Below are 24718 nucleotides of genomic sequence, written 5' to 3'. Positions count from 1 at the left end.
GCTAACTACCCCCCAGGTCCAGCACCGGGTAGGCCACCAGCTGGCTGACAGGTGAGCATAAGGAAGAAGTGCACATGCACTCTGTAAAACCCACCTCCCACTCCTTGCCCTTTCTTATTTACCCAGTTGAGATGGTGCAAAGTTCCTGACAACTAGCCTTCGCTGCAGACAACTTCTTTGTGCAAAGTTTGCTGGCCGGGTTTTTTGGCGGGCTCAGCAGCAATTGGCTTTCAAAATCCAATAGAGCTCCCTCTATTGGATTTTGAAAGCCAATAGGAATTGCTACATAGTTTGTTGAAAAGTTTTTTTTCCCCGCAAAAAAGGTACCGGAACGCCGTTCTGAGCGTTCTATGAGAAAAAAAGCCCTGATAATGCATATTCTGATGTTCCATATTATAAATGAATTATAAATAAAATAAAGAGTTTACTACTACTATAAGCTATACTTCTTGGGAATCTTCAAATAAACAGGTCTTTGATGAGTGTACTGCATATATTTTTTTACATCTTTTTTCATTCATTCATTCAGTCAGTCAGTCAGTTGTAAATACTTACATTCCTTTGTCCCAAAGGTGTTTTTTAAAGAGGCAGCTGGACTTTCTTTCTTTTTCCTTAAAGATATTTCACTTCTCATCCAAAAAGCTTCTTCCGTTCTAAGCTCTGTCTTCTGACTGTAATAGTAGTTTTATTGATCCACAAAAGAAGAAAAACAATAGGATGGATAATGAAAATGCCATGGCAAGCCTACCTTAAAGGAACATAAATATCCTTACCCTGAAATTATTTTTACACCATATATGGAAGGTTTGCAACTGTGCTAACATTGGAATGCATATCTGAACAATTTTATTGTTTTGGACTTCTATAACTGATGCAATCTATTTTGGCCAAAGTTAGTGTTTCATACTATATTTTCTTTATCCCTTCTGCCTGAAAAATAATCAGTTGACAGAAAAAGATCTTGCTGCTTAGTATTAACTTATAACATCAATTTTAGTGATCTGTTCAGAATGCAAACATAGTTTGATTCAACCCTCTATGTCCCAATGTTTATACATGTACAGCAGTCCAAGAGATAATGAATGTAACTTAGAATCTAGAATCTTTCAAAGTCAAATATCACCAATTATAAGATAGCAATGATCAGGACCGGCACTACATACATCCTGCTTTAGAGGCCAGCATTTTATAGTGGGAAACATGATTCAGTTATAGGAGATAAACAAGAATAGGTGAACTAAATATTATTCAAATGCTGGAGTTTCAAGATTTTGGTTGAGAAACTGCAAGAAAAATCCACAGCAACTGAAATACAAAAATAACTTGGACTTAAAGCCATGACAGGAAAATGTCCATGTCCTCAGCAATTTTAGCTTTTTTGCTGAAGAGAAGTGACAGCAACATAACTGTTAAAATAAAAATATAACTCTCCTCCAGAAATCTAGAAAACAATAGCATGACCTCTATTCAGTGTTCATGTTTGCTACTGACAGCAGGAACAATTTTAGCTTTGAGACTGAATTTTTATTTCACATACTTCACCTGCTGTTAATGTTCACCAACCTCTTACATTCTTGGTCCCTTTAGGGTGACCAGGATATAGTGCTAAAATACTTCAATCCTGAGGCTATAAAATCATGCCCAATTTAAATTTGCATCTATAAAAATGAATGTCTCTTTCTGTGTACTAGTCATATAAATAGAATCTATTTTCTCACACCATACAGTAGTAAATTTGCAACTTTTTCCTGTAGCACAATAGTGCGTGCTTCATATTATACTGTAAAATTGCATCAAATATTTGTTCATTACATGTATGATTTAAAGATGTATTCATCTAGAACTTATTTTGATAAATATGGAAAACTAGCACAAATAATCTTGTTATTCTTTCCATTTTTATAATGTCTGAAGAGAAGATTTATAGGAGTTTTTACTCTCAATTAATTAAAATATCATAAAATATTGCCCTACGTACAGTCACCCACGCACTCGTTACCTCCCGTATAGATTACTGCAATGCTCTCTACATGGGGCTGCCCTTGAAGACCACCCGGAGGCTTCAACTGGTGCAGAGTGCGGCCGTGCGGGTAGTGATGGGAGCACCCCGATACTCCCATATTACACCCCTCCTGCGTGAGCTGAATTGGTTACCGGTTGTCCTCCGGGTGAGATTTAAGGTGCTGGTACTTACCTTTAAAGCCCTACATGGCTTAGGCCCGGGATACTTGCAGGACCATCTGCTGCCGGGAACGACTTCCCATCGCCCAGTGCGCTCACACAGAGAAGGCCTCCTCAGGGTACCGTCGGCTAGACAATGTCAGCTGGCGACCCCCAGGGGGAGGGCCTTCTCTGTGGGAGCGCCAGCCCTATAGAACCAGCTCCCCCCTGAGCTTCGGATGGCCCCAGATCTCCAGTCCTTTCGCCGTGGCCTCAAAACACTCCTTTTCCACCAGGCTGACCTGGACTGACATGTTTTTAATTTTTAACTTTAATTTTTAACTTATTTTAATTTTAATTTATTCTACAGGGCCATTAATTTAATTTTTCTTTTAACTTCTGTATTATTGTATGTTATTGTTGTTAGCCGCCCTGAGTCCTTTAGGAGATAGGGCGGCATATAAATCCCAATAATTAATTAATTAATTAATAAATAAATAAATAAATAAATAAATAAATATTTCTTAAACTTATGCAATATATTTTACTTTTCCCAAAAAACAAAGAGTGCAATATAATGATTAAAACATTGGATTAAAAAACAGAAAAAAATTATTCAAATTAGGTTTTGGTGTAATGAAATTCTGCTGAGTAATTTCACAGTGTTATGAATGGGCAAAAAGAAAACTGATTTTTCCAGGACTTGGAAAAAACAAAATCTGAAAAGATCCTGGAAGATTTTACATTTTGCCTTTCTCCCTTATCCCCCAATATGTACCATGGAAACTAATCAAGGAGAGAAACAACTTAGAACTAAAGAAAAAATTCCTAACATTGACAACAATTAACCAGTGGAATGACTTGCCTTCAGAAGTTGTAGGTGCTTTGAAATAGAGACTGGACAGCCACTTATGTGAAATTATATATGTTTTCCTGTAAAGGTAGTCCTCAACATATAACTCTAATGAAACCTGCTCAACATAGAACAATTTGATCATGTGACAGATCCAATTTTACAACCTTTTTTGTGTTGGCCATTAAAGAAATCACCACGGCCATTAAACAAATCTGTGATTGTATAGTTTTGTCAAAAACTGGAAGTCAAAACTTTAAATCCGGATTATAAATTCCCTTTTTCAGGTCGGTCATAATTTGGGATGATTGCAAGTTGAAGGGAATAATATTTTTCCAATTTCTCAATATTAATCTCTTTTCTCATGCCTGATGTAATAAAAACTTCTCAAAAACTATCAATTCCATGATTTTGGAATATAATTCAAAATAGTATTATATTTCTTTAAAACTTTACTCATAAATCTACTTAAATATATTAGACTATTACTCCAAAAAGGAGTCAATAATGGGTAAGACCAAATCATATGACTTATTATTGAATTGTCCTCAAATTTTTTAAATTGCCAACAACAAACCTATAGCATCGATTGTTCCTGAGGGCATGCAATAAACCTGTAAATAAAAACTTTTGGTAAATTAATTTCAGCCTGAATTCTAAAGAAATTTAGCATTTTAAAAATTATATCCACTGAAATTCCAATTTCAGATATTCTCCCTTTTTACTCCCTAAATTTAAATACTGATAGCTTCGGCATTAAAGTTATTTTTAATTTTTTGATAAAGAAATGAAGTTGATTTAATTTCAGATAAAACTTCATAAAAAAATTCTTGTAGGGTTTTTTTGGGGAGGGAAGGTACTAAGGTACCTCTTGATAGTAAACTATCAAAAATACTTGACTATATTGTCACTGTTATATATTAAATAAATAAAATTCAATCTGAATTTGAAATTGCTTAAAATAATTGTACAAAACAACTGGTTTAAAATAACTAAACAACATTCTGGTTTCTAATATAATGCTCTAGCACCTATTTTTAAAGTAAAATTATAACATAAAATTAGGTATTAGTGCATTTTAGAATCAAAATCCAATCCATGTCCTGGTGGGACCCAACAGATCTATTGCTTACAAACTAGAAAATGAAATGCACTTTTTGCTATTTATTAATCCAACATTTGCCAAGATTTTAGTAGAAATAAAATTTAATGGTGTCTTCTAGATATTGTCTTTTCCTCCTCTCAGTTATCAGTATTGATGTTCCATCGATGCATCAATACCTGGATTTTCCAAGCATCTTCCTTTCTATCCTCTTTCTATTCCTCTCATACTCCAAGTCATGATCCTCCCTACTCCAAGGTTTCAGATGCAGAAATATTAAAATAATAATAATATAAATAATACCTCAGGGTCCCGCCGGTAAAAGACTGCCGGCAGATAACACCCAGGGGGAGGGCCTTCTCTGTGGGTGTGCCTGCCCTCTGGAACCAGCTGCCCGTGGAGCTGAGGACTGCCCCTGACCTTTGTTAATTCCGCTGGGACCTGAAGACCTGGGTCTTTGAGCTCTCCGGCCCAGGCTGAGAATTTTTTAACCAGGGTTTTTATTTTAAGGGATAATTTAATCTTTTAAAGTTGTTTTTTAACTTTTGTATTTTGTATTACTGATTTTAAATACCCTGTAAACCGCCCTGAGTCTTTCGGGAAAGGGCGGTATATAAATTAATAAAATTAAATTAAAAATTATATATTATCTGTGCAATTTGTCAATACATTTCATCTATGTTTAATAATTGGAAGAATATTGTTATTGTTCATTCATGCCAAACAAAAAAGAGGAAAATTGAGTGAAAATTACATTAAGACTACTTTTAAGTATGTTTGGAATAAAGTTTGGCAAGATCTGATTTAAAGAGAAAATTTGGGAACCGTGGTTCATTTTAACATTGAGTAGGTAATACTTGCTGAGCAGATAGTACCTGCAGTGATATCAGAGGTAGGATATTTGTGGGTGTGAATACGTACTTTTGAATGAAGACAGAATGCAGTGTTACCAAGAACATAAATAATTTGCAGTGAGTGTTTGATAAAATATGCAGTGTAGCATATGGATATGATAATTAATGTATAGAAGATCAAGTTACCTTAACTGAACAAACTTGAATAATTTATTGTAGGTTACAACAAATAGTGAAACATGATCATAAGTTGTGTCCTTTAATGAAATATTTACTAAAGATTGGGAAAAAGTTTTGAGATATGCAAATACTAGTAGAAAGATAGAGGTAATAGATTGTCTAATGGAAATAAAAATGTTTATGAAAAGAAAATATTTCTATATAAGAGTATGCATGGGAGTTGGATATGTCAGGAGAAACATAGTTGAAAGCAGTAAGAACAAGGTATTTAAATACTGTATGTGTAGTAAAACATGAAGAGATCAAGTCAAGGTTGAATGGTATTGACTGAAGTTGGATTGAGTAGAAAAGTGAGTAACCAGCATGAACAAAATAGATAGAATGAATAAGATTCACATTATATGAAGGAAGATAAATAGATTAAGAAGAATGTCTATGGAAAATTTTTATCATCCAGGTCATGGTTGTCCCAAAGATACTCTTTCCAAAAAGAACTGGAGATATTAGGAATTTATGTAGCTGCTCTATTCATGTTTGTTCCACTAGATCTGAACATTGTTGCCCCAATGTTGTAATTAAACACTGTCTCAGCAGGAATAGAATCATTAAAGAGTTTAAAATTTAGAGCCAATGGCAGATGATCTATGTCTGGGTGTAGCTTCTTTAATTACTTAATTATCTATCATCATCCTCTAAAAGGACTTACAATTGGGAGTCAACTCAATAGTACTGGACAATAACTCTCTAATGATTAAAATAACATACGTGACCAATTAAAGTCTACCAAGCTTCAACTTCATCTGCTGTTCTCTCAATAAAGTCAGGCATATGCTCCTGATGAGGAGGACTGCAATAATTACATTGTTACCCGAATGAGAATATTTCATATTCAGAGAACTGCCATCTTGTTTGAATGATTATGCCCTCTATTACATGAAATGTGAGATGAAGATATGCATCATCAGCAAACTGATGGTTCTTGGTCCAAACAAATTAGAACTGTACTTCCAGATATGCAAGATCTTTAGAACTTCAGTAAAGGCTGTTTTCTGATTGGCAGGAACACTCACAACCTGAGCCCTCCCCATCTTTTGACTACAACTTTTAAATGGGGTTGGGTAACATTTTTGTTTTTAAAGATTTACAAAAGCAGGTGAACTTGGGATATGGTTGTAATTAGAGAGTTTTGTTTGGTTTTCATTTGTTTTTATGAATTTTCTTCTGTAAAGTTGTATGGTAAATTACTTTTATTTTACATTATTTTATATATGTCTGAAAATGGATAAAAAGTTGTTTATGAAACAAATTAGAGTGAGAAATGGTAAACTGAAGAAGGCTAATAAGTAGTAAATGAAATTAAAGATATATAAGAGGTGAAAAAAAGATATCTGAATTTAGTTTTCTTCAACTAACTTGATTTTACTTTTCTATTCTGGGGACCCCATTGTGATAAGAATGACAGGCAGAGTGAGCAACAGTTCTGGCTAAAATTCCATATCTAAGGATTAGGAAAGGTGGGGGAGAATCACACTCAATTTTATCTCTGTCTTCAGTAGCAAAACATCTGGACAAAAGGATAGGAGTGGGATGGAAGAGACTGAAAAATAAGCTGTGCTGTCTGCACAGATTCTTGTGGTCATTCTATTAGTGCTAAATTACAGTGCCCACCGTTTCTTACCCTTGGCAGATCTGTATGGGGTGCTTTAAGTTGCAATTCAGCAACATTAGAAGGATCAAAAATTATAGATTAAAGAGCAATTATCAAAAAGAAGAGATATACTAATTTCGTACCAATTCCAACCCAATTAAATCCTCAGTTTTATCTGGGCTAGTTCACATAAATATATTTGTTCATTTAGAGGTTACAGGAGTACAGAGTTTGAGAACTCTCAGCTGAAGGTGACCATTTGTAAAAATGCTGTAATTTATATATTGCTGCAACTTTTCTATGATCGTCCTATTTTAAATGTTTCCAACAATACAGGGACTCTTTGACTTACGACTGAAGTTATGATAGATCTCCCAAGAGCTACTTACAATTCCATGTTGAAGTTAGAAACATCACAGCACTCCTGCTGCTGTTCATCCTTACAACTGACCACAGAGACACTGCAGCAGCCTCCCCTGCCACTTCCAACCCCCCCCCCCGTCCCCCGCCCCTGCACTGCCAGATCCCTGCCCTGGACTTGTTTTTCCCTCCCATCAAGTTCCTGCAGGACTTCGGCCCTTCCCCATCCCATCACCTATTGCATAGTAATCTTTGGAAGATCTCTGGAGCTCTGTATCTTATGTTGAGGAAGGAGGATAAGTCATTCTGTATCTCAGTATCCCTGGGCTATACAGCTGGGTGTCCGAGCAGCATTTTCTGAGTGACCACAAGGAATTGTGGCCGCACTGAAATGGTAGCTGTTTCCAGTAAGCAGCCCAGAGACAGAGTGGTCTATTTGGATACCCTCATTGTCTGCATAGTGCTGCAGGGTTTTCACAGTGATGCATAGACTGCATTAGGAAAGCAGAATGAGCCACTTTGTGTCTGGGCCATGAGACTACATCCCAGAAATGGCTGCCTTTTTAGACCTGCCACAGTTCCATAAGTCCGTAACCCTGGAGTTCTTTAAAAGGTAAGTGCACGATGGATGTGAAGCCCAGTGGAGTGAGAAGAAGCCCAAGGCCTGTGGAGACTTGGGGGGAGGGGAGAAAGACTTGCAGGGACCTGGTCCATGGGGACCCTGAGGGGAGAGAAGCAGAGCACAGGGTGTCTCGGGTTGGGGAAGGCCTTGGAAGACTCTTGGCAGGGGATCTATCCCTGCACTGGGCCCCCTTCGGCCTTGCCCACCCCTGAGGCACCTGATGCTCCACTTAATGACCCCCATTGATTAAATTAATTTTAATGCAGTACTACATTCTAACCACTGCATCACCAGGGCTGTAATAATCCAAAGTTATCACTAATGAATAGGTTTCTTTAGAGGGAAAAGAAAATCCCAGTGACTGAAATTAGCTAACAATCCAGCTGTGCCATTCAGAGCAGTTTCAGATTCATCCCCTAGCACAGAAGTAGGCAACATTGGCTCTTTTATGACTCGTGGACTTCAACTCCCAGAATTCTGTGCTGGCTCAGGAATTCTGGGAGTTGAAGTCCACGAGTCATAAAAGAGCCAAGGTTGCCTACCCCTGCCCTAGTAGTTTCAGGTTTATCCCCTAACACATTCCAGTAATTTGAAGTGGATTACCAATATCCTTCGATTAAAGGAACTTCTGGCTGGTGAAATATGTTCCCTTAGCAGCAACACATGATTTGTATTCACTTTCTTTCAGGATTTTTTCCCCTTTTTTAATATTTTTATTGTGAAAAGAATACAAAAGAAAATAAAAAAGAGGAAACAAAGAAATAACCACTAAGCACAGTTCTGTTTTTAAAAAGGCACAGAGGACATTCTAATAATACAACTTCTCCATTCCCAAAGTTTAACCATACTTTAAACTTGATGTATTACAATGAGTTTAGTCATTGTTTTCTGTTTAAATCCAAGAAGCTATATTCCTAATGTCTAAATCAGTCTTGCTGTGTGAGGTGTTCAATATAAGGGAGCCTCTCCTACTTAAATTTGTTTAGACTTCTATTAATGGATATACAAGTTGTCCTCATTTAGCAACTACCTTGGACAGTAACGAATTGCAGTTACAGCAATGATAAAAATGTAATGTGCAATTAGTGTCTATATATATATGATCTTTGCAAGATTTGTATCTCAGTCATGTGTTTGCCATTACTATCAATTAGTAGGCATTCCCCTCTGCCCCCCACCCCATCTCACAGAGTAGAGACATCGCCTACACAAGCTATATTTTCCTATGCTACTTTTCTCTGTAATGCGTGCTAACCACAATCTCAGCTCTGTGTTCTTATTTGGTTATTAGAGTCAGGGGCTGATGCTACTTGAAACTGACAAGAACATAATTTCACAGGAAAACTTGCTACTGCAGTTGGTAATTACAGCAGGGAGTGTTAGTCAGTGTGTGTTTCCCATTCTGTGCCTACTTACTTTCTTGTAATCCTGTCCTCTCTAGTGAATGTAAATACAAACATTAATTCCCTTCTTGGTTCTCGGCTGCAGAGGCCTTTCTGGAAGGCCTTTGACGTTGAAATGGAGGCCAGGGGAGCGTTGCATGCTTCAATCTGGAGCTCCATTTTCAGCTGCAGAGGCATTTCCTGAAGGCCTTTGACAGCGAAATGGAGGCTGAGGGCAACATGCATGAGTGGCGGCAAGTGGCTGCAGAAGAGGTGGGCTGGCGAGGCAGATGTCAATTCATGGGAGGCCTGGCTGCAATGGTAAGCAGGTATGGGGGGGAAGGGGAAGCTCCATCCTCCACCCCCGCCCTAGCTTGATTTTTAGGCGTCACCTCGCCCTAAACCTGGGCTTATTTTGGGGGCAGGGCGTATATTAGGCCTATCCCCCAAAATTAAGCTAGGGCTTATTTTCGGGGTAGGTCTTACTTTTAGTGAAACACAGTACTATTCTGATACTCATAAGAAAAGCAATATTCATCTTAACATATAGCATATTTATTTCCCAGATTTACTTGTTGCATTAGTCTTATAAAATGATCTTGTTATTTCTGCTTAAATGCCTTTTTTTCAAAGCTGATAAAGTTTATACTATATCTAAACACTAAATGAATCCTCAGTAATTATCCATGTATTCCATCTCCCATCACCAGATGTTCTTGAAAATACAGGTTTTGTTGTCCCTACTTGATAATTATCCTTGTAACTTCCATGCTACTTAGATTGTTAATTAACTTTTCTGTCCTATAAATAATGTAATTTTGTGAGTAAATGGGCATTTGTTGACAATAAATGTTAAACAGCATGGATTAATGAAGTGAAAGAAATAAAAATAGGTATATTGCACATTTATAAAACTAAGCGGAAGGATAAGCATATGTATAGGAAGAATTTAAATCCAGATGTCACCATCTGTTAGGACCTGGTCCAAATATGAGACCTTTCATTATCAACCTCCTCTCTGCCAGATGAGGGTAAGGACAAAGCAATCCCAAGCACTCCATTTTTATCAACATTGCGTGCATATAGAACTATTTAAAGAGAACTAACTTTGTGCTATTGAATTCCTTTCCCATTGGGAAGGGCAAAATATGGTCAAAGCTTGTAGTAGCTTGACTTTAAGCTATTTGAAGTTGCGAATGCCTTCAAGTAAAAGCTCCATGCAAACATGCTGCAACTGACATTTAACCTTCCTCTTTTGGGGATAGCAGGTAGCTGCTTAAATCCTCAGATATACAACTTCCCAGGTATTTCTGAGAGATTTGAGGATGGGGTGGGAAAGTATAAGACTTTAAAATGGGTCTTCATTTATAGCCCTCTGGGCCAGATGCTTTAAACAATATGTATCAATAAGAATATGGATTCATTATGAATCTTTGATTATATATTCAACTAAAAAGATCAGAGAGATGCTTGCTTTATGTTTTAATCAATGTTAAGTGCATATACAAAATTGAGAACATGGAGCAGGCACTGAGGTCAAATATCAATCACAGATACATTGAAAGTGATTCTTTAAAGCAGAGCAGAGCTTGCCAAATTATATGCATAAATGACTGAACTCCTAAAAAGATATATCTTCCCATAAATAAGGAAAAAAATAAGTTTAGTGTTTGAAATGTAAGCTCTCCTAGGTAGGCTTTTATTATTTTCTTTTTTCCCCTCTGGTGGGTATCTACTTGTTATAACACATATCTGTTAAGATCTAAAGATTACAAAACCTTCTTAATCTGTACATGTCTATAGGGGTACATGCCAAGGGACACCTGGAATATTCCAGCTTTTATCCTATTTCATTCTGGTTTAAAAAGCTCATCATCCCTGTTCAGGCCTGTTTGTACAAGCCAGCAATTGACAACACCAGCTGAACTTGTTTAATTTGCTTTGCTCTTGAAAACACACTGTATTTATACTGACTTTCTATTCAAGATGTTTATAAGTTTTCCGGAAGGTGAAAAAGTTAAGCCAGTAATAAGTACTAAGCATGCCTATGAAGTCATACTTACTAATATTAAACACAGTCTGGCTCTGACAATCAGGTCTACAAAGTTAGCTAGGGCAAAAGGTTTTGGACAGACTCTGAAACATATATGTTTATCTTTATCATTACAAGTTTAGGTCACCTGAGTATCACACCAGGTAACTTTGATCCAACATACATGTAAGTCCTTAACTTACAGTCATTCATTTAAGCAAATGTTTGAAGTTACAACAGCACTGAAAAAAGTGATTTATGATTGGTCCTCACACTTACAAGTGTTACAGAACTATCACAGTCTTATGGTCATAATTCAGGTGCTTAGCAACCGTTATGTACAATGGTTGCAACATCCCAGGGTCATGTGTTCACCATTTGCAACTACCCCAGCCAGCTTCCAACAAACAAAGTCAATAGGGGAAAACAGATTTGCTTAACTATCACACAATTCATTTAACAACTATAGTGATTTGCTTAACACCCATGGCAAAAAAAGTTGTAATATTTGGTATGATTCATTTAACAACCATCTTGCTTGGCAATGAAAATTCTGGTCCCAATTGTAACCATAGGTTGAAGATTACCTGTACCTCACTAGATGATGGTTCTGAAAAAAATAGGAGAGATTGCATGTATGAACTTGAAGTTGAAATCCTCAGTTCAAAGCAGGGTAAAAATCAGATAAAGAATAGGAAAAGGAAAGAATATTACAGGTTATGAAATACTGTTGTAAGAATTGGTTTTTGGTATTATAATTTTTGTTTTTAGGGTAGTTCAGTGCTAACATGAGATGAGTTACATGTTCTAAAAAATGGAAAACTTGGAGAGATTCTGAATTTGAATAGGTTAAATAAAAATTTCAGGATTTGTTTGTGGTAGGATAAATTGAGCATAATTATAAGTACTATAATATTAAAATACTGAGGAATTTGCTGATTGGGCTGTATTCTATATATTACCTTTGAGAAATAGTAAGGAAGATATAGTGAACCTCTCCTCCCTTTACCATACAACTTTACAGAAGAAAATTCATAAAAACAAATGAAAACCAAACAAAACTCTCTAATTACAACCATATCCCAAGTTCACCTGCCTTTTTAAATCTTTAAAAACAAAAATGTTACCCAATCCCATTTAAAAGTTCTAGTCAAAAGATGGGGAGGGCTCAGGTTGTGAGTGTTCCTGCCAATCAGAAAACAGCCTTTACTGGGAGAAAATATTTTGTTGATAGAGAGAGTGGGCAGAGATCACTAGAACTCAGAAAAATCAAACTTTAAAGAATCAATCAGAATAGTAAATTTCCATTCTCAGTTGGGCTTCAAAAAGAAGGCAGGCAAACTCCACTTTGCTTTTGTTCTTTTGCCTTCTATCTCAAGGAGAGAAGGCATTTTGGTTAGTTTGGCTCCCACTAAGGAAAGGGATAGTATAGCCCCGTGGTGGCAAATCTATGGCACGGGTGCCACAGGTGGCACCCAGAGCCCTCTCTGTGGGCATGCGTGCCATCACCCCAGTCCTAGGCCTTCAGCTGGGATTTATAAAACCTTTTTGCTTTAGGCCTCTGCTGCTGTGTACAAAAAAAGGTTCAATCAATCAATTTCAACTTCTCACGGGGAAAAAAAGTTCTCGCAAAGTTGGAATTGATTGAACTTTTTAGTCCCACCCAGTCTGCCTTTAACACTGCAGCCATGCCCACCTGATGGCCCACGCCTACCCAATTGACCACAACCACTCAAAGGGCCATGCCCACCCAGCAGCCAATGATACATAAATGGGTTTTGGGTTGCAGTTTGGGCACTAAGTCTCTAAAAGGTTTGCCACCACTGGTATAGCCCATATGGAAAAATCAGGAGAAAATAGCCATTTACAGAAATGTGAAGCTAAAAGAATCCTTTTACTGATTCTATGGATTGAGTTGAGTTGTTTCTTTGTTACTTTAGCCACAATTTGTTCTAGTATATTTTGTGGATGTGTATTCCACCATGCATAATGTGTATTATCATCTACATTAAGGGCCATGAGAATCATAATAGCATTGTTTTTTTCCATCAACTCTAAACTAATTCCTTTTATCTTAATCTATATAATAAATATGTTCCTTTAGTGAATCAGATCACTTATTCTGAGGTCTTTAACTTCAGTAGACATTTTACCTAGCTAAGTTATTAAGAAAAATAAGTCAGAAATTTTTCATCTTTGTTGTTGTTGTTGTTGTTAGCTGCAAAGTCGTGTCCAACCCATCGCGACCCCATGGTCAATGTTCCTCGAGGCCTTCCTGTCCTCTACCATCTTCTGGAGTCCATTTAAGCTCACGCCTACAGCTTCAGTGACTCCATCCAGCCACCTCATTCTCTGTCATCCCATTCTTCTATTGCCCTCAATTTTTTTCAGCATTAGGCTCTTCTTCAGTGAGTCCTTCCTTCTCGTTAGTTGGCCAAAGTATTTGAGCTTCTGGCCTTCTAAAGAGCAGTCGGGGTTGATGTCCTCTAGGACTGACCGGTTTGATCACCTTGCAGTCCAAGGGACTCGCAGGAGTCTTCTCCAGCACCATAGTTCAAAGGCCTCAATTCTTTGGCACTCAGCCTTTCTTATGGTCCAACTTTCACTGCCATACATTGCAACTGGGAAGACCATACCCTTGACTATACGCACTTTTGTTGACAGGGTGATGTCTCTGCTTTTTAGTGTGCTGTCTAGATTTGCCTTGGCTTTCCTCCCCAGGAGCAAGCGTCTTTTAATTACTTGGCTGCAGTCCCCATCTGAAGTGATCTTGGAGCCCAGGAAAATAAACTCTGTCACTACCTCCATTTCTTTCCCATCTATTTGCCAGGAATTGAGAGGGCCGGATGCCATGATCTTGGTTTTCTTAATGTTAAGCTTCAACCCAACTTTTGCACTCTTCTTCTTCACCCGCAACAAGAGGCTCTTTAGTTCCTCTTCACTTTCTGCCATTAGATTGGTATCATCTGCATATCTTAGGTTGTTGATATTTCTCCCAGCAAACTTAATTCCAACTTTTGATTCATCTAGCCCTGCCTTTCTCATGATGTGCTCTGCATATAAGTTAAATAGGCAAGGCGACAGTATACAGCCTTGCCGGACTCCTTTCCCAATTTTGAACCAATCAGTGGTTCCGTGTCCAGTTCTCACTGTTGCTTCTTGGCCCGCATATAGGTTTCTCGAGAGAAATAAGATGGTCTGGTACGCCCATCTCTTTAAGGACTTGCCAGAGTTTGTTATGATCCACACAATCAAAGGCTTTAGCATAGTCAATGAAGCAGAAGTAGATGTTTTTCTGGAACTCTCTAGCTTTCTCCATGATCCAGCGTATGTTAGCAATTTGATCTCTAGTTCCTCTGCCTCTTCGAAATCCTGCCTGTACTTCTGGTAGTTCTCGATCCACATACTGCTGGAGTCTAGCTTGTAGAATTTTAAGCATAACTTTACTAGCATGAGAAATGAGTGCAATGGTGCGATAGTTTGAACATTCTTTGGCACTGCCTTTCTTTGGAATTGGAGTGTAAACTGATCTTTTCCAATCCTGTGGCCACTGTTGAGTTTTCCAAATTTGCTGCCAAATTGAGTGTAGCACTTTTACTGCATCGTCTTTTAAGATTTTGAATAGCTCAGCTGGAATACTGTCACCTCCACTAGCTTTGTTGTTGCTCAGCTTTTCTAAGGCCCACTTTACTTCACATTCTAGGCCTCATTGTGATTGTCAGGGACGTTAAGCTCATTCTTGTATAGTTCTTCTGTGTAATTTTGCCACCTTTTCTTAATCTCTTCTGCCTCTGTTAGGTCCCTGCCATTTTGGTCCTTTATCATGCCCATTTTTGCATGAAACGTTCCTTTCATCTCTTCAATTTTCTTGAAAAGATCTCTGGTCCTCCCTATTCTATTGTTTTCTTCTATTTCTTTGCATTGTTCATTTAAGAAGGCATTCTTATCTCTTCTAGCTATTCTTTGGAATTCTGCATTTAATTGGGCATATCTTTCTTTTTCTCCCTTGCCTTTTGCTTCCCTCCTTTTCTCAGCTATTTGCAAAGCTTCCTCAGACAGCCATTTTGCTTTCTTGCATTTCTTTTTCTTTGGGATGGTTTTGGTTGCTACCTGTTGTACAATGCTGTAAACCTCTGTCCATAGTTCTTCAGGCACTCTATCTATCAGATCTAATTCCTTAAATCTATTTGTCACCTCTACTGTATATTCAACAGGGATATAATTTAATTCATACCTGACTGGCCTAGCGCTTTTCCCTACTTTCTTTAATTTAAGCCTAAACTTTGCAACAAGAAGCTCATGGTCTGAGCCACAGTCAGCTCCTGGTCTTGTTTTTACTGACTGTATAGAGCTTCTCCATCTTTGGCTGCAGAGCATATAGTCAATCTGATTTCTGTGTTGACCGTCTGGTGATGTCCATGTGTAGAGCCGTCTCTTGGGTTGTTGGAAAAGAGTGTTTGCTATGACCATCGTATTCTCTTGACAAAATTCTATCAGCCTGTGCCCTGCTTCATTTTGTACTCCAAGGCCAAACCTGCCTGTTATTCTAGTTATCTTTTGGCTTCCTACTTTAGCATTCCAATCCCCCATGATGATAAGGACATCATTTTTTTGTGTTAGTTCTATAAGGTGCTGTAGGGCTTCATAGAACCGATCAATTTCATCCTCTTCAGCACCGTTGGTTGGGGCATAGACTTGGACTACTGTGATATTGAATGGTTTGCCTTGGATTCGAACTGAGATCATTCTGTCATTTTGAGGATTGTATCCCAGTATTGCTTTTCCTATTTTTTTATTGACTATGAAGGCTACTTCATTTCTTCTGAGGGATTCTTGCCTGCAGTAGTATACCTGATGGTCATCTGAATTAAATTCACCCATTCCTGTCCATTTTAGTTCGCTGATACCTAAGATGTCAATGTTTAGTCTTGTCATCTCTTGTTTCACCACGTCCAGCTTTCCTTGATTCATGGATCTTACATTCCAGGTTCCTATTGAGAAAAAATCTTTACAGCATCGGACTTTCCTTTCACCACCAGATATATCCACAGCTGAGCGTCCTTTCGGCTTTGGCCCAGTCGCTTCATTCTTTCTGGGACAATTGCTTTCATAGGACAATTGAACTCTTGGGAAAGCAATAGTCTTGGCAGAAGCAGTGTATAAAAATAATAACACTGAAGGCTGAATAAGCAAATTAAAAAAATAATTGTTGAACCTCCAGCCTCATCCATTTATCAGTGCAGGATTAGTGATTGGTTTTCCTTGTGTGAGAAATTGTATGAAGGCAACAATGCTGTCTGGCCTTTTTGCTGAGGCATAAAAAGAAATGTTCACTGAAGTTTCTGCCATGTCCAGTTTTATCAGGCTACATATCTAATTTCTTAGTTAATATTCTGATGTTTTTCAGTGTCCTTTTATAAAAAACGTTATGTAGGGGAAAAGAATTTTGGAGTCATTATAACAATGTAGTTGTGACCATTTTAGCGTCAGCCTGTAACAGTGAAATCAGACGACAATCCACAAGCTCTCTCTAGCCTTCAAAATCATAGTTATAAAAACATCTTAAAAGGAATAGGAAATATCATTTTCAATCTTCAATGGTATAGGAACAAAGCAGTATTTTGTACCAATCTGCAGAAAACTCCTCTGGTTTGGTTCACTGATATAAATATTTACTGTTTACTGCTTCTTGTACTATAAAGGCAAATTAGTCCTGAGTGATCTTTGGAATATCAATTTTATCTGAAAATGTCTTTAATGTCTTCATTAAAGTCTCTCAAACCTAGTTAATAAAATTAGGTATATTTCTTAAAATGCTTTGGCGACTGAACAGTATTCATTTTGCCTAGACAATTCTTAAGTGTGAAATAATTCTGAAATATTGTTTCAGCCTAAAAACTAGTATTTTAATAGGTATTTCCTCTCATTTTCATTGATCTTGCTAACTCTTTTCCAATAAATACTTGGTACCTTGTGTGTAAGAACAATTAAACTTCATTTTATTGTACATAGAGGTATTATAACATTCTGAGCATGGTTGATTCAGAGTTGATCAAAAGTGCTTTAATGTGATTTTACAAAATGTCACAAATTAATTTATTTTTTTTCCATAAAAATAATTGTACAAGCAATTATCTGACCTCTAATATATGTCTTATAGGAATTTCAAGCAATCTATATTTTTAAATTATGTGTATAAAAAAACCTCAAAATCTTTTTCATCCACTATCTGAAATTACATTTTAAAAGCAAAACACTCAAATACCATCTTAAAATAATCCAGTTATTTTTTGTTTAAATGATTAATAATGATGCATGGACATGATGAGATATTTCTTTAGAACTATTTATAATTATCAATCTGATCTACTAAACTTTGATAATTTACAATCCAGTCTAATGATTGCTTTGGAAAGCATAAATTACACTTTTTAAAGGTATAGAAAAAATCACATTACTTGTACATTATATTAATGCAAAGTCAAAATACATACGTAGGATTTATAACATCAGCTATTACTGATCCATTTCAGAGAAAACAGGGTTCAGCATATTATACTTTTCTTTTAATGACATTGAAAGATAACTGGGCCTATGTTTCTGAGAAGTGGGTTGTTCTGGGGTAGTCTAGCATTTTATTATGCATTTTTAACAGCATAAATTTTAAATAACCTGTTAATAAAAGCTTCTATACTACTGTGGAATTCATGTAAATTTTCCCAAGGTGAATAATTATTAGAGGGTTTTTTTCTCTGTCATTAGTAAAAGATACTGTATTTGGAAAGTTAATCTGCCATGGGATTTTTTGCTATTTTAATTGCTTTTTTGTATTCAGCTAATGAACTCTGAACTCTGAATAGATAAATCTGAATTTGTTCAGATTCAAATATACTGTGCATAAATCCACTTTATTCAGTTGCTACATGAGCTTAGGTGTAAAAAATGCATAATAATTCACATGTATTTTATAAATTGAACATATCTAGGCTATATTAACATTTTTTTCCACATATGCATTCTGTATCTCTTTCATCTTCTACTCCTGGCAGTGTGCATAATACTTTTTGCCCCCTATTTTCTTTACACCAAAGCTCTTATGAAAGGAGTAGGACAGAAAGAGTGATTTGCCCCAAATCTCCTAATCCAATAGAGGAGAAGAACTCACAGTCTCTTGGTTTCTAATCCGGTATCTTAACCACTATAGAAATATTCTACAAAGTATACATTTTGGCATACATTGCTTTAATACCAAGAATTCCATTGTAAATTTGTAGAAGAATAGAATACATCTAACTGACAAATTGATAAAATACAAAATAGGTTGATTCATATTAAAATATAAACAACTTCCCACACCTCTACTTTGAATTATTTGATTCCTGAATTAATCTTGCTCAGAAAGAATATAACCTAGTCTAGCATTACTTTAAAAAGTCCTTGTGGCCAAATATAATTATATAATCTTGAGATGGAAGATTGCAGAGAATTTGGATTAAAACACTAGTGTAACAATAGGATGTAGAGAGATTACACAGGTTAGAAATGAGTATTTTTCTAAATTTTTTGTAATTCTTCTTGTGATAACAGGTAACTTCAAATGAGAAACATTGTGAAAGCCTGAAGAATGATGGGGGAATTCTTGTGCAAATACTAGAGAAGTTGGCCCAGGCATCCAGGTGAGTTCCCTTAGGTTTCTGGAATTTCTACCTGTGCACGCATTCCTCCCTTTCATCTCTCTATAGTTGACTTGTGTATAATTTTCTAATTTCCTAATCCACACTGCATTATATAGTTCTATCGCTGATGCTTCTTCTGTTCTAAGTTCCTAGCTTTTCTCTCTCCACTTTCTCCATTTGGCATTCTTTCAGTATGATCCCTTCTCATAGTATACCAGATTTCTTTGGCACATTTTTTTCTCCCAGTGTATCATCTCACATTGTGTGCTTGTGCCTATTGGCAGCAAAATGGAGTAACTTGAGTAATAGTAATAGATAAAAATAGTTTATTTCAAATATACAATAGAGGGAAGATGTATCCAGTGGCTGTTTATGAAAAATAAATGTTTGAAAGCATGGATCTCCACAACTGTCTCCAAAATCCTGGATAGCTGCTTTGTTAACAGCCATGCAGGCCATTTCTACTCATAATAACTACTATTATCAGTCATTCCCTGCTTTTAGGAATACTGAACACCAGGGCTTTTCAACCAGTGGTATGTGTACCATCGGTGGTACTTTGGCACCTGGCAGGTAGTACGTGACTGTCCTAGAGAAGTGGTAGCAAGGGGGGAACAGGAATGAGCTGAAGCGGCGACAGTGCCGCACAAGCCTGAGGAAGAAACAGCTGGAGCTGCAGGGCTGTCAGGGCTTGGCAGAAGGTCCAGATCAACGCTGGACTCCAGCTGATTGGTGTTTTGGAAGCTGGAGGTGCCCTGAAGAGAAAAGGAGAAGGGGGACAGAGAGGAAAAGATATAAAAGGTTTTGGTGGGTAAGGGTGAGCGAGGGGCTACCTCTGCCCCTTGGGTACGCGAACAGGAGGCGGCAAGCGCCCAGCATCCCTGCTGACCACTGAGAAAGAAAAAAGGCAAGAGAAGCACTTTCCTTTCCCCCTGGACACCAGCACTCACATGCTTGCCGCCTTCTCTGTGCACTTCCAGGGGGTGGAGCAAAGACAGCAGGGGGGGGGGCTCGCTGGTTCCAAAGTTGCCCTGTGGATCTAAGGCAGAGCGAATTCCAGCTTTGATGGCCCCTACCAGTAGATCAGCGCCATGCCCGCTCGCTGATCTAGCCTCGCAGCCACCAGGCTTCCCTTTCACTGGGACCGCCCCTGCTTGCCTGGGATAGTGACGGCCAGTGGCAGTATGGACACAGGCAGTGCTGGCAATCTCTCCCCTTCCTGCCATCCCTTGGGAGAGAGGGAGGAAGAAAGGAAGGGGGAAAGGGACTGCCTTCTGAGCGCTTCACAGGTTCACTTTTTTAAGCTGCCTTTCCCCCCCCCCCCCCCCCGTCATTGCCTCTGTGCCTGCAGGGCCTCTGTGTGGCTCTCAGCTCGCCTCTTCCAGACCCGTGCATGTGTTTGTGTCTCTCTGTGTGTTTGCGCTTGGGGGCGTCTCACTTCTTGCAGCTCCACGCTGTGACATTGGGGAGGAAAAGAATGGGAGAGACAAGAGAAGTCCACTAGGATTCCAAGATCCGTCTCACAATTACTGGCATTAAGCCAAGTTTCATGTAGCCTGTACCTATACAGTTGGGTTTTTTTGACTAAGTGTAAAACCGTACTTTTATCTACACTGAGTAAGCTAACAGTTACATAGGACTCAGTGTTCAAGTCTGTCAAGATATTTTTGGATCCTGAGCTTGTCTTCTGGGTTGTTGGCTATTCCTGCCAATTTAGTATTATCTGCAAATTTGTTGAGTTCCCCTTCTATTCCCTTGTCTAGATAGTTTATAAAGATATTGAAGGACCAAATGAGGGGAAATTATAAAAAACCTTTTTATAAATGGCTAAAATGAGTCTGCATTTTTCAATAAATCTGCATGTTTAAATAATTCTCCATGTTTTTTCCTTACAATAATCATTTCTCTTTCTCTCTCTCAGCATCCATCCTGATAAAGTTATTGCTTCCTTGGCTTCTGAAATCCTCAGGAAAATTGATTATTAGCAGCATGCATTCTGTTGTGCATCTATATTTCTTTTGGATTTAAAATAAAATTTATTTTCTTGTTTCATTTATTTCTCATCTACATTTTGAAGGTAAGGTGGTAGTGCTAACTGGAATTATGTAATATAGCCCACATGCTGCCTTTCATGTGTATGATTTAGATGTTATTACAACTCCTTGGAAGGAACAAGAAACAAAGATAAAGTCAAGAAATTCCATAAACAGACGGCTGGATTCTCCCTAGTCTAATAGGAAATTTTCACAATGCATGATGCAGACAACAGTCTATCTTTCTCTGCAATATTTACTGTTAGCTGAATGCATCCCGTATTTAAATTTTAGAATCAATATTTAAGATTTGAAACATAAATCATTATGATCTCAGTAACATGATGCTGAACAGTTGGGCACAAGTTAACTTTTTAAATGTTTAGGTTCAATGTTACTTAGATATTTTTCTTATGCAAGGCCTTTTGATTTCAATTTGATTTTACATTAAGCATTGGAGGTGTACCTAAATAAAGATTTGACAATTTCCATAAAAATTGTAAAAATGGACTTTGGAAAAGTATGGCTTCTTTATTAGATTTAAATCTTGTACCATTTCAATTTAGACTGCCACTACATTTGCTCTGATTATAGCTTGGGGAATTTGTAAAAGGAAATGGTTTTGAGAGAAATATCTGAGAAGATGACTAAAGTAACAATGGCAGAAAACCAGAAGCAGAACCTGGTTAAGCAAACCTGGTTAAGAGCACGTTTGCTACAGTGGCAGTCAAAGCAGCAAAATGTCATTTCTCTGCACTTATGATGTCCAGTTTCTTGGCAACTCTTTTCACAGTAAAGATAACAGGACACCTTTTGGGCACTAGGAACCAGTTACATGGAGAGCTTTTTCCGTGGACCGGAAGGGACGTGGTTTTGTATGCTGCTTGCATCTCACGAATGGAGCTTTGCTTGTTTGTGCAGACCGGTTGCTGGCATGCCGCTGCCTGGTACTGGTCCACGGATTGAGGGTTGGAGACCACTGCCTTAACAGATCAAGTTGCCTGTTCCATTCTAGGTTGGATGTTTCACTGTAGTTAACTAGGCAACATCTTGTATTTGGATTCTTTTATCCATATAGCGTCTGAGATGGGTTAAGATCTTCTGTTTGAATGCAGCCACTTGTGTACTTGATCAATGGTTTGTGTAGATGGTCAGATGTGGTAAGTAGTTAATGTATGTCTGGAAAAATACGTAATGATACTTTTGTTTAAGCAGGCAGTAGTATGCCATGAATCTGAATTCCCTCTTCCCGCCCAAAATATTAGTTTTTCCAAGTTCCATATAAAGGTGGGATGAGAAGATGATTGGAAATCAACTACATAAGACCACAAATATAATGGATTATCTTAGGCCTTTTCAGTCAGGATTTAAAGTTGATTATGAAATGGAAATTGATCTTACTAGTTCAGGCATGTCAAACTTGCAATGTCATGTGATGTTGTGCGATATATGGCGACTTTTCCATTGCCGGCAATGGGGTGGGTGTGGTTTTGGTGTGATGCATCTGGCCCATAGGCCAGCAGTTTGACATGCTTGTGCTAGTTCATAAACTCACTTGGGATCTTCCTTGAAAAAAGGAAGAAAAAAAACCCCTTCTGAATCAGCAGGTAGAAGCTATGACTAGGAAGCCTTTGCCCATCTTCAGCTTCAGCAAGTCCACCTGAGCAAGATGCTCTATCAATTCATGCCTAGATCACAATTAGCCAGACTACTGGACACATTCTCCATTGGGCTTGCCTTGGACAGCTGGAACAGATCTTTTTTTCTTCCTATTTACAGGGAAGGTGCCTGAACCCATATACAGTACAGGAACTAATGCAATTAGGTCACCTGAATATCTACTGATAGCTAGCAATATCTTGGAAAGATTTAATCTGAATTTATCTTGACCCATCCAGAACCTCATGAGCTTTGGGACTGCATAGATTTTGTTGGCAGCACCAGACTGACCCAGAGTTGTAATATACAATGCAGCAGCTAAATATCTACCATAATTCCATTAGACTTGAGTAACACTTAAGTTTTGTTATTGCCACATTGTTTACCACTAGGTTTTTGAGTCCAGTTCAAATTGCCAATTATTGTCTTTAAAACCATTAATAGCACAGCATCTGTATCATTATGTAACGCAGTAAAAAATATTTTGTGAGGCACAGAAAATGGTTAGGTAGAATACTATTAAAATTTAGTAACAATATGGTAAGTTTATATCTGGCCTTATTTTTACGAATAAGTCAAGGCAGTGAACACATCTAATACTGCTCCTTCCTCTTCCCTACAACCTAAGTGTCACTGACAGTGACTGGCCTAAGGTCACACAGCTAGCTTTCATGACTAAGTAGAACTAGAAATTAAGGCACCATTTCTACCCTGGTACCTTAACCACTGGACCAAATTGGCTCTCATGATGCCTAAATATTGTTTCTAAGAAGTTATGATGGGACATAATTTTTTATACTATATTGTGATTGGTGAGGGACAAGGTATGAATAACGAGAAACCACTGGCTGGGGCCATTTCTTATTCATTGTAGAGGATTATACAACTACAAAATTTTATCAATCTGATAATGGACTATCTTCAGCTCATGCAATCCACCTAAACATCTCAAAAGTGCTTCTGGTTTGCAGGATTCATTTTTGGAAATCACACACATACTCCACACACTATAATTTGGAGAAAAGCATCTTTGGGATCTGGTGTGACAGCCAGAGCTGATAATAGTTTTGATTACCATTGTTGTTGTTAGTTGCAAAGTCATGTCCGACCCGTCGCGACCCTATGGACAATGTTCCTCCAGGCCTTCCTGTCCTCTACCATCTTCTGGAGTCCATCTAAGCTCACACCTACTGCTTCAGTGACTCCATCCAGCCACCTCATTCTCTGTCGTCCCCTTCTTCTCTTGCCCTCAATCTTTCCCAGCATTAGGCTCTTCTCCAGTGAGTCCTTCCTTCTCATTAGGTGGCCAAAGTATTTGAGTTTTAGCTTCAGGATCTGGCCTTCTAAAGAGCAGTCAGGGTTGATCTCTAGGACTGACCGGTTTGATCGCCTTGCAGTCCAAGGGACTCGCAGGAGTCTTCTCCAGCACCATAGTTCAAAGGCTTCAATTCTTTGGCGCTCAGCCTTTCTTATGGTCCAGCTTTCACTGCCATACATTGCAACTGGGAAGACCATACCCTTGACTATATGCACTTTTGTTGACAGGGTGATGTCTCTGCTTTTTAGTGTGCTGTCTAGATTTGCCATGGCTTTCCTCCCCAGGAGCAAGCATCTTTTAATTTCTTGGCTACAGTCCCCATCTGTGGTGATCTTGGAGCCCAGGAAAATAAACTCTGTCACTACCTCCATTTCTTCCCCATCTATTTGCCAGGATTGATTACCATTGCTCCTATTAAAAGAAGCTCAATTATAGTGAATAGCATAGCTAAACAATTAGGGCAGAATTTGTCTTCTCAAAGTTGTACCTATCCATTTAGTTTCCTGGACGCCTGTCTAGATTCACTTGGAAGTTAACCAGCTCTTCTAACAATGAGACTAAAGCACCACATACTCTAGCCACTATTTCACACCTCTTCCAAAGATGAGTGCGTAATAAAACACTCAAAATTTTGCCTGTCTAGCATAAAATTACAGGATGCTACTTCTGCAATTTGCACAAAGCTGGTCAGAAGTGCCACATGAATGCACTGTAAAAACACTCGTGTAGGTGCAATATTTAAAGAGAAAAAAAATGCTGTCCTAGTGGCCCATTCTATACCTGGAGCAGCTAGGCAGTCGCTGCTTAAAACAAGAATGGAAAACCTCATTTCTCTTGAA

The 24718-nt window shown here is 38.0% G+C and overlaps 1 protein-coding gene across 1 annotated transcript in view; it reads left to right on the top strand.

Annotated features, from left to right (window-relative positions):
- ULK4 (unc-51 like kinase 4) overlaps nt 1-21207 on the top strand; it is a 179011-nt gene extending 157804 nt beyond the window's left edge. The window contains exons 36-37 of the mRNA XM_083379010.1: nt 18781-18869; nt 20791-21207. Of these exons, the coding sequence (XP_083235136.1) occupies nt 18781-18869; nt 20791-20854 (153 nt within the window). The 3' untranslated portion in view covers nt 20855-21207. The remainder of the gene's footprint in view (nt 1-18780; nt 18870-20790) is intronic.
- Nucleotides 21208-24718: the final 3511 nt, after the last annotated feature.

Source organism: Vipera ursinii (assembly GCF_947247035.1).
Source record: "Vipera ursinii genome assembly, chromosome: Z".
In the NCBI taxonomy this organism is placed as follows: domain Eukaryota; kingdom Metazoa; phylum Chordata; class Lepidosauria; order Squamata; family Viperidae; genus Vipera; species Vipera ursinii.
This window is presented reverse-complemented; position numbering and strand designations above follow the sequence as displayed.